The sequence below is a fragment of the Mixophyes fleayi genome, chromosome 7 (assembly GCF_038048845.1).
Source record: "Mixophyes fleayi isolate aMixFle1 chromosome 7, aMixFle1.hap1, whole genome shotgun sequence".
Taxonomy (NCBI): Eukaryota; Metazoa; Chordata; class Amphibia; order Anura; family Limnodynastidae; genus Mixophyes; species Mixophyes fleayi.
Window position 1 is genome coordinate 1,607,888 of NC_134408.1, and position 11,066 is coordinate 1,618,953.

The 11,066-nt window shown below is 45.4% G+C and overlaps 1 protein-coding gene across 1 annotated transcript in view; it reads right to left on the reverse strand.

Annotated features, from left to right (window-relative positions):
• The window catches only part of PHGDH (phosphoglycerate dehydrogenase), a 28,587-nt gene that overhangs the window by 16,725 nt on the left and 796 nt on the right, over positions 1-11,066 (reverse strand). The window contains exons 2-8 of the mRNA XM_075178762.1: positions 8,169-8,320; positions 7,577-7,642; positions 7,448-7,502; positions 7,131-7,229; positions 6,105-6,237; positions 3,857-4,005; positions 2,793-2,945 (exon numbers count right to left, since the gene is read on the reverse strand). Coding sequence (XP_075034863.1) covers positions 2,793-2,945; positions 3,857-4,005; positions 6,105-6,237; positions 7,131-7,229; positions 7,448-7,502; positions 7,577-7,642; positions 8,169-8,320 — 807 coding nt within the window. The remainder of the gene's footprint in view (positions 1-2,792; positions 2,946-3,856; positions 4,006-6,104; positions 6,238-7,130; positions 7,230-7,447; positions 7,503-7,576; positions 7,643-8,168; positions 8,321-11,066) is intronic.

An 11,066-nucleotide genomic window follows, 5' to 3' on the forward strand; every position in this document is an offset into this window, starting at 1 on the left:
ATTCGCTTCACAATGATCCTCGAGTTATTAAGATCTTGAACTCGGATCAGTACGTTTTGGCCACTGTGCTTGATCCAAGGTTTAAAACCTACATTGAGTCTTTACTTGTAAATGAGCGAGATGTGAACTTTTGCAAGGAGCTATTGCTCAGCAAGTTGGCCGCTGAACTGGGCCTCGGCTTGACGACGTGTCCTCCTTCACTTTCTCAAGCTGTTGCTCGTAAAAAATTAAATTTCCAAAAAAGAAGCAGGGAAGACACAGGGGGCAGACCAGAACAATTTAACATCTGGGCTGGTTTGAAGGATTTTTCAAAAAAATGTGTCACTTTGCCCATAACTCCATCCAATATGAGTATAAACATGCAAAGGATGGTGGAGGATTACTTTCAAGAGGTAATTGATATGGAAATGTCAGACAGTCCCTTTCCTTACTGGGAAGAAAAGCAGGCCATTTGGAAACCCGTGTACAAACTTGCTTTGCAATACCTAAGCTGCCCACCCTCCAGTGTGTACTCTGAACGAGTGTTCAGCACAGCAGGGAACTTAGTCAGTGATTGCCGTAGAAGGTTACTTCCCAAAAATGTGGAGAAAATGATGTTTATAAAAATGAACTACATCTTCCACGAGGAAGGCCTTCACCATCCAAGACATCCAAGCACTGACTGTTCTCTAATGGCGGATTCAAGCGGCGATGAATTGATAGTCTGTGATGATGACGTACACACTGATGAGGGTGAGGATTAAGCTGAAGATGATGCCGATAACATCTTTTTAAAACTTTCTATGTAAGTGTAGGGTGCAATCTACCCCCAAAGAGGAAAGTGACTTGTGGCATTTCCATATCACATACCATCTTGAAAGGCTGCTGTTAGGGCAATTTATCCTTAAGGGTAGGGTGTCATAGACAGAGTGACCCTAAACTGGCTTTGTCCATTTTTCATAATATTGTACAGTCTATAATGGCTGAATTTTTTAGTATTTTATACAAGTGGAGGGGGGCCTAGAGAGACAGAAACCAAACTGGCTTTCTCCATGTCAATTAATATTGTACAGTCTATAATGGCTGAATTTTTTGGTATTTTATACAAGTGGAGGGGGGCCTAGAGAGACAGAAACCAAACTGGCTTTTTCCATTTCTTTACATATTTAACTATAAGTGTAGGGTGTAATATACAAAGACGATGGCTGCATTGCCAATATGCATAGATGGAGAGGAAGACAATCTGTTTTGTGTGTAGAATAGGCCTACCAACGAAGAAGTAAACTGTTTTTTTGGATGATTTATTACCTCAACAATTAGATTACTTGTCTCTAATACAGTTGGAGCACTAAATTGGGTTAATTTAGGCCCAAAAACATGGATTTTCCAAAAAAATAGCAAAACAAAACCAAACAAAACCAAAACCAAAACCAAAACACGCAATGGCGGTTTTGCAAAACCAAAACCAAAACCAAAACACAACGGTAATCCAGATCCAAAACCGAATCCAAAACCAAAACACGGGGGTCAGTGACCATCTCTAGTTCTGTAGCTGACCAAGAAGGGGGGAACACGACGGACCTCTGTTTTGTAACCTGTTCTGACAATGTCCAGAACCCATTGATCTTCAATAGTATTTGTCCATCCCTCTACATGCTGCATGATCCTGCCGCCCACAGGTGAAGTCTGAGCCAGTCATTGAGGGGTCTTTTGGGCGGATCTCCCATCTTTAAGCCTGAACACCTGGAAGGGCTATTTGGATACAGTGATACCAATTTGTTTGGGAATTGTCTCTTCTTACATCGTCGTAGTGTTGGCAGGACGGCAAGGAAGAGAAATACGTCACCTCCCATCCTGTGGCAGGCGGTTATATTTACCCTCAGAGAACTTCTGGATCATGGTGTCCTGTCTATTAACTCAAGCACAGCAATGTACCAGCCGCAGCAGAAAATCTACAACTTCACACTAACAGCCAACTTCTATGTAATCTCTATGTCATTATATACCTCATTGTGATTCTAGCTACTCCTTAAACTCTATTATGGTGAGAGCAGAAACCAGCAGCTTCTTAGGAGGTGCACAAAGACTAAACATGATAGAATATAAGTATGCATTAAAATGTCGATGTTTCATATATTAAAGCAGCCAAATCATTGGAAGTAGTGAAAGGTACAGAGTCATATCGTGTCTTTAAAAATTTACTTTGCTCTGGATATTACATTTTTGGATATTTCTAGATAACATTTATAGAGAGGAATGCATGTAAGGTAACATGGGTATCCAGCCCTTTAGAAGAGGACTAATCCAGAACTACCGGTGTTATGACAGCGCCCCCATTCGTACACCCTCATTGATATACCTGTTAGTAACATATTTCTGGAGATATTTATTCATTCTTTGATTTATGGAATTAGCAGTTACACCACTTACAGATCTTATTTCTAGGCAAGTCTTATACATGAAGTGACAAAAAGTAACTAAGGGGTAAATGGAAGAAGAGTTAAGGAGCCAAATGCTGGCAAAATGCACTTTCACCGCTGTTTCTTATTTAACAAAGGGTTAACGTTACCGGACCTTAACCATAGACCTGTATGGTGACCAGTTCATTAGTTATGTTCTGTACAACTCTGCAGTTTTCTATTTTACCATGACCAACATCGCCATCTGCTGGGTGACCCGAGTCATAGCGCTGACAAGCAGATGAACACTTGATAGTTGGCAATTATCTACTTTCTAGAGCAACAATAAAGTGTTTTAACCAAGCGGATATAATATCAGGAAACACAAAGAACAGAATCCCCCAATATACTCACTGCTCCCACAAGAGCTCGTCCCTTCACCAAATCCACAATTTGCAGAGCGATCTCTTCCCCGCAGCGATTCTGAGCTTCATGCGTGCTGGCCCCCAGGTGGGGGAGGCTGATCACTAGAGGGTGGTCGACCAGAGCCCGATCCCGTGGAGGTTCCTGAATAAAAGACGTCCTCATTTAGGAATATCTTATACATCTCATACCCCCCAATTGACCCTCGCACCTCTCTCAGGAACATCTCATCCCGTGTTCTGCAGCCTCACCCTCCCTCCAATAAGTGAATCCAAGTGAGGCTTACCACCCATCAGGAAGTGACCTCTTCAGTGACAAACAGGTCCACCATCCACCTCAAATGTCCACTACCCACCTGACAAGTCCACTACCTACCTCCTAGGCCCACCACCCCTCATACAGGTCAACTCACTTGTATCAGGAAGGACCCACCACTAGACTACATAATAATGGATAGAAGAGACCCTAAAAGAAGTTCTCTCAGCCAAGGTGGCCCAGAAAGGTGAAAAGCAGGGAGTTTGCCGTTTATTTGGAGAAGACAGAATGTAAGATATGCTTACAGGTCTTAACTTAAACTCACAGTCCTCACCTATATCATACTTACCAACTCCCGGAAGATTGTTTCCGGGAGAGGGGGCGTGACTGGAGGGTGGGAGGGGGCAGGACGAGGCCAATCGCGTCATTTTGCCCCCCCCCCCCCGCGAAACCGTAATTCACGTCGCGGGGGGCGGGCCAAAATGACGCAATTGGCCTCGCCCCGCCCCCTCCAAAATGGCATGACTTTCCGGGAGAGTTGGCAAGTATGACCTATATGTAGTGCAGACATCAGCCAATTCCTAAATTTGAGCTTACATAAGCGATGACCATAAATCTAACCTGACCTCAGTACTAACAGAAGGAGAACACCCAGCACACTCCTGTCCTTGTTGTGTATAGTAACAAGTTACCCTTATGTATGTGAGATGGTCCATATCGGTCATCTCTACCAGGGGCCACATTAAGGCCATTCCCTGGGAGTCTGAGAAGAGACACAGTGTTTGTCATTGTCGGATTACCTCTGTGAAGACATCCAGCCCAGCACCTCCGCACTGCCCACTCTCCAGTGCCCGCAGCAAGGCCGATTCATCTATGATTCCCCCTCGGGCACAGTTTATAACCTGAACTCCACGTTTACACTTTGAGAATGCGGCATCATTTATCAGACCTAGGGAGAGACAACACTGATTATACCTGTGGTGGAGGGCAGGTGTGTACAGTGCCGTGTATAACTGTGGTGGAGGGCAGGTGTGTACAGTGCTGTGTATACCTGGGGTGGAGGGCAGGTGTGTACAGTGCTGTGTATACCTGGGGTGGAGGGCAGGTGTGTACAGTGCTGTGTATACCTGTGGTGGAGGGCAGAAGAGGGGTGTATACAGTGCTGTGTATACCTGTGGTGGAGGGCAGGTGTGTATAGTGCCGTGTATACCTGTGGTGGAGGGCAGGTGTGTACAGTGCCATGTATACATGTGGTGGAGGGCAGAAGAGGGGTGTGTACAGAGCCGTGTATACCTGTGGTGGAGGGCAGAAGAGGGGTGTGTACAGTGCTGTGTATACCTGTGGTGGAAGGCAGAAGAGGGGTGTGTACAGTGCTGTGTATACCTGTGGTGGAAGGCAGAAGAGGGGTGTGTACAGTGCTGTGTATACCTGTGGTGGAAGGCAGAAGAGGGGTGTGTACAGTGCTGTGTATACCTGTGGTGGAAGGCAGAAGAGGGGTGTGTACAGTGCTGTGTATACCTGTGGTGGAAGGCAGAAGAGGGGTGTGTACAGTGCTGTGTATACCTGTGGTGGAAGGCAGAAGAGGGGTGTGTACAGTGCTGTGTATACCTGTGGTGGAGGGCAGAAGAGGGGTGTGTACAGTGCTGTGTATACCTGTGGTGGAGGGCAGAAGAGGGGTGTGTACAGTGCTGTGTATACCTGTGGTGGAGGGCAGAAGAGGGGTGTGTACAGTGCTGTGTATACCTGTGGTGGAGGGCAGAAGAGGGCTGTGTACAGTGCTGTGTATACCTGTGGTGGAAGGCAGAAGAGGGGTGTGTACAGTGCTGTGTATACCTGTGGTGGAGGGCAGAAGAGGGGTGTGTACAGTGCTGTGTATACCTGTGGTGGAGGGCAGAAGAGGGCTGTGTACAGTGCTGTGTATACCTGTGGTGGAAGGCAGAAGAGGGGTGTGTACAGTGCTGTGTATACCTGTGGTGGAGGGCAGAAGAGGGGTGTGTACAGTGCTGTGTATACCTGTGGTGGAAGGCAGAAGAGGGGTGTGTACAGTGCTGTGTATACCTGTGGTGGAAGGCAGAAGAGGGGTGTGTACAGTGCTGTGTATACCTGTGGTGGAAGGCAGAAGAGGGGTGTGTACAGTGCTGTGTATACCTGTGGTGGAAGGCAGAAGAGGGGTGTGTACAGTGCTGTGTATACCTGTGGTGGAAGGCAGAAGAGGGGTGTGTACAGTGCTGTGTATACCTGTGGTGGAAGGCAGAAGAGGGGTGTGTACAGTGCTGTGTATACCTGTGGTGGAAGGCAGAAGAGGGGTGTGTACAGTGCTGTGTATACCTGTGGTGGAAGGCAGAAGAGGGGTGTGTACAGTGCTGTGTATACCTATGGTGGAAGGCAGAAGAGAGGTGTGTACAGTGCTGTGTATACCTGTGGTGGAAGGCAGAAGAGGGGTGTGTACAGTGCTGTGTATACCTGTGGTGGAGGGCAGAAGAGGGGTGTGTACAGTGCTGTGTATACCTGTGGTGGAAGGCAGAAGAGGGGTGTGTACAGTGCTGTGTATACCTGTGGTGGAAGGCAGAAGAGGGGTGTGTACAGTGCTGTGTATACCTGTGGTGGAAGGCAGAAGAGGGGTGTGTACAGTGCTGTGTATACCTGTGGTGGAAGGCAGAAGAGGGGTGTGTACAGTGCTGTGTATACCTGTGGTGGAAGGCAGAAGAGGGGTGTGTACAGTGCTGTGTATACCTATGGTGGAAGGCAGAAGAGGGGTGTGTACAGTGCTGTGTATACCTGTGGTGGAAGGCAGAAGAGGGGTGTGTACAGTGCTGTGTATACCTGTGGTGGAGGGCAGAAGAGGGGTGTGTACAGTGCTGTGTATACCTGTGGTGGAAGGCAGAAGAGGGGTGTGTACAGTGCTGTGTATACCTGTGGTGGAGGGCAGAAGAGGGGTGTGTACAGTGCTGTGTATACCTGTGGTGGAAGGCAGAAGAGGGGTGTGTACAGTGCTGTGTATACCTGTGGTGGAAGGCAGAAGAGGGGTGTGTACAGTGCTGTGTATACCTGTGGTGGAGGGCAGAAGAGGGGTGTGTACAGTGATATAATCGCACTGTTCCCAAATTTCTTCTAGTAGAAGTTGTTCAACACCAAACTCCGCTGTCACTTCTGGGGGAATCACGGGGTCATAACCGATGGTCTGTGGGGACAGAGTGGAGGGAACAGTGGGTGGAACGGAGAGATCATTGGATTAGGAGACAGGATAAGCAGGTTGTATAGAAATACATTAGAAAGGTCATGTGACACAGAGCGAGGGCGGAGCTAGGGGCGATGGAACGTTATATTCAGGACACCAGTCACCTGACTTACTCATGTTAGTGGGCAACACAGTAAACGCTGCCCATGTACATCACTGTGTCATCCTCCACATTCAGTCTGTAATATGCAGATACAGCACAGCTCCAATTCCTGCTTCATCATCTCCCGCTTGGACTACTGTAACTCCCTGCTTACTGGTCTTCCCCGGACAGACTCTCACCCCTACAATCTATTTTGACTGCTAGATTGGATTTCCGTGCAGAATATTCTTCTAGTGCTTCTTCTCTGTGTCAGTCTATATATCGGTTTTATTTTACCAAATCACATATAAAATACTTCTACTAACATACAGGGTCATGGACGGCCCTGCACCAACGTACATCTCCTTTCTTGTCTCAAAGAAAGACATCCCCGCTCTGCACAAGATCTACGTCTGTCATCCACACATCGCCTGCTCCCATTCCTGGTTACAGGACTGTTCCCAGGAATCGCCTCCTTCGTGCAACAAGACTTTCTCCAGCTACAAACTTTCCAGTGTTCCCCGAAATCTCATCTCTTCAAGCAACTTATTCCCAAACTTCCCTCTCACCCCCCCTCTCTCTATAACCCAATTACCCCTCCTCGCTGCAGTTCACATTTATTCTCTTCTAGACTCAATTAACCCTCTGATCACGGACATAATACATCACAGAGCTGGAGAGGAGTATGGAGCAGTGACTGGCGCAGGAGAATAGGAGCAGGGACACAGAGAATAAAGAATTTGGGGTTCCTCACCCTCATTTGGAAGGACTGCATCCTTACAGCCACTTCCTTCCCAATCCGACCCAGGCCCAGGATTCCTAAGGTCTTCCCATGCAGCTCCGAACCCATATACTGGAGGCGACAGGAGGAATATTGTCATTAGTACTTGTAATACTCTTATCTTCCAATACTTCAGCCTTATAATACCACTGTTCATTATCAGGACTCGCTTTTATTATATCAGGCAAATGCATTATGGGTAGTCGGACATCTAGCTGTGGAACAGGCTCCTATTACTATACTGTATGTCAGACTATCTATAGATAGATTGTGAGCAGTATGGTTCACACCTTCTTGCGGTCCCATTTCCCCTGCTTCATGGATGATGCCGCTTGAGGAATCTGTCTGAAAAGAGAGAGGACGGAGGGTTAAATAAGATCAACCCTCAATCACCCCCCACCCCCGGCTCTTCCACCTACCTGGAGAGGCTGAGAATGAGTCCACAGGTCAGTTCGGCTGCACTGATACTGTTCCCGGTAGGAGTGCTGGAGGAGAGATGAGGGGTCAGTAAGGAGTTATATGGGGTATAGAAGATGATGGCTGCACGTGGAGGAGGTGGAGACGCCAATACATGGTCAATAGGGCGTAATGAGACAACCTGGATGAATGTGGAACAATAGACCAGAGCAGGTAAAATAACCAAGAGGATGTCACACAGTGACCGAAGAGCTGGACAAGGGAAGGGACCCGTCTACATCATGTAATATGTATGTGAGAGGGCTGCTCTCTGCAAGACCTTATTCACCAACCATACACACCGTCACCCGCGCTTCTAGGAGAGTAACGAATATCCAGTTTATTGTCACAAAATTACCAAGAAGCTTTAAAAATAGTACTTCATTATGTGCACTAAACCCCTTCCGCGCCCCCAAACCCCGTCCACGTCCGACAGACACCCAACACTTGGTGACAGGTGTAATAGAGAAGACAATGTCCCCCCCATTAGCACAATGTAACACGGATTGTCCCCACAGAAGGGGCTAGTGGATCATATGATGCTCCCTCATTTACTTCATAACGATGATGCCATTCTTGGTGGCAGAGTCCACATCCACATTGTCTACTCCAGTTCCTGCTCGTCCCACCACCTTCAGCCTGGTAGCTGCAGTCAGAACATCCGAGGAGACCTTCGTGGCTGAACGTACAATGAGGCCGTCATAGTCCTGCAGGGACAGAGAACACATTTAGGGTCATTGGTTAATGAGGCCAATCACCTTACATAACAGACTGTAAGAGGGACACACGTCGCCACCAGGTCACAGAGTAGAAGATAAATACTGTGACAAGACCATTGCATGAGATGAGTTTTACTGACCGTAGTCCATTCATCATGGAACAGATGGAGATGTGAGAAGTGTTAGCAGTATAGCTGTAATACCTTTAAATAGGCTTCTACATTCAAAGGTACAGGCCCACCATCGCCAGCGAACACTAGCACATTGGCAACGGAAGTTATACTCTGTGGTAACCCTTTCATGTATTGGGAGAAAGGAATCGCCATTTAATAAACCAGCTTCTAATTCTCAAGTATATGGCTTTATTAGGTGCAGTACCACTGTCTGCCACCAGGTGTTGTAGCAAAGGAATTCCCACTTCCCTCTTTTCCCAACAGGCGGGTGGGAAAGTAAGATCACAACCCCAAACACCAATGTGCAATGGCAATACTCTGTGTATAACTGCACAGTACCACTTCTCTTGTACTGTATACTGAGTGTAATCTCTGTATATATGTATAACTGCACAGTACCACTTCTCTTGTACTGTATACTGAGTGTAATCTTTGTATATATGTATAACTGCACAGTACCACTTCTCTTGTACTGTATACTGAGTGTAATCTCTGTATATATATATATATATATATATATATATATATATATATATATATATATATATATATATATATATCTGCACAGAACCACTTCTCTTGTACTGTATACTGAGTGTAATCTCTGTATATATGTATAACTGCACAGTACCACTTCTCTTGTACTGTATACTGAGTGTAATCTCTGTATATATGTATAACTGCACAGTACCACTTCTCTTGTACTGTATACTGAGTGTAATCTCTGTATATATGTATAACTGCACAGTACCACTTCTCTTGTACTGTATACTGAGTGTAATCTTTGTATATATGTATAACTGCACAGTACCACTTCTCTTGTACTGTATACTGAGTGTAATCTCTGTATATATGTATAACTGCACAGTACCACTTCTCTTGTACTGTATACTGAGTGTAATCTCTGTATATATATATATATATATATATATATATATATATATATATATATATATATATATATATATCTGCACAGAACCACTTCTCTTGTACTGTATACTGAGTGTAATCTCTGTATATATGTATAACTGCACAGTACCACTTCTCTTGTACTGTATACTGAGTGTAATCTCTGTATATATGTATAACTGCACAGTACCACTTCTCTTGTACTGTATACTGAGTGTAATCTTTGTATATATGTATAACTGCACAGTACCACTTCTCTTGTACTGTATACTGAGTGTAATCTCTGTATATATGTATAACTGCACAGTACCACTTCTCTTGTACTGTATACTGAGTGTAATCTTTGTATATATGTATAACTGCACAGTACCACTTCTCTTGTACTGTATACCGGGTGTAATCTCTGTATATATGTATAACTGCACAGTACCACTTCTCTTGATCTGTATACTGGGTGTAATCTCTGTATACATGTATGGCTGCACAGTACCACTTCCCTTGTTCTGTACACTGGGTGTAATCTCTGTATATATGTATAACTGCACAGTACCACTTCTCTTGTACTGTATACTGAGTGTAATCTTTGTATATATGTATAACTGCACAGAACCACTTCTCTTGTCCTGTATACTGAGTGTAATCTATGTATATATGTATAACTGCACAGTACCACTTCTCTTGTTCTGTACACTGGGTGTAATCTCTGTATACATGTATAACTGCACAGTACCACTTCTCTTGTTCTGTATATTGAGTGTAATCTCTGTATACATGTATAACTACACAGTACAACTTCTCTTGTTCTGTATACAGAGTGTAATCTCTGTATACATGTATAACTGCACAGTACCACTTCCCTTGTTCTGTACACTGGGTGTAATCTCTGTATATATGTATAACTGCACACTACCACTTCTCTTGTTCTGTATACAGAGTGTAATCTCTGTATATATGTATAACTGCACACTACCACTTCTCTTGTTCTGTATACAGAGTGTAATCTCTGTATATATGTATAACTGCACAGTACCACTTCTATTGATCTATATGTTGCATGCAATTCTCTATGTATTCTGCGTGTATCTAACCACCAATACCGAGCAATACATCTCTATTCTACTTTCTGTATCTAACCAGCAATAGACACTTGTTGCCATCAATGTACTCTGCACATTCTGCCCCTCACCCCGGGCCTTAGGAATTTCAGTGATCTGATCACACAGAAAAGACTATTTGTTGTAATGGATTCCTGCCCCCATCCCCTGCACAGGGGAGAGGCCGCCCCCACCCCCTGCACAGAGAAGAGCCCCCACCTCTCACTCATCCTCTGATCTCTCAGTTCAGTCTAGGTTACATGAAGAATTCTGGAAGTGAGATTGTTACATTGTATCTGTGTAACAAGTATCAGTACACAGAGGAAATGGTTACATTCAGATTCCTGCCCCTCCCTCCTCCTGCCCCTCTCTACCTATCCCCTCCCTCCACCTGCCCCTGTCTCCTCCTCCCTCCTGCCCCTCTCTACCTATCCCCTCCCTCCACCTGCCCCTGTCTCCTCCTCCCTCCTGCAGATTCTCTCCTCCCCCTTCTCATGACACCATTCTCTTCTCTTGCATCAGACTGGAAAATGAATGAAGTTTTGCCATTTGTTGTGT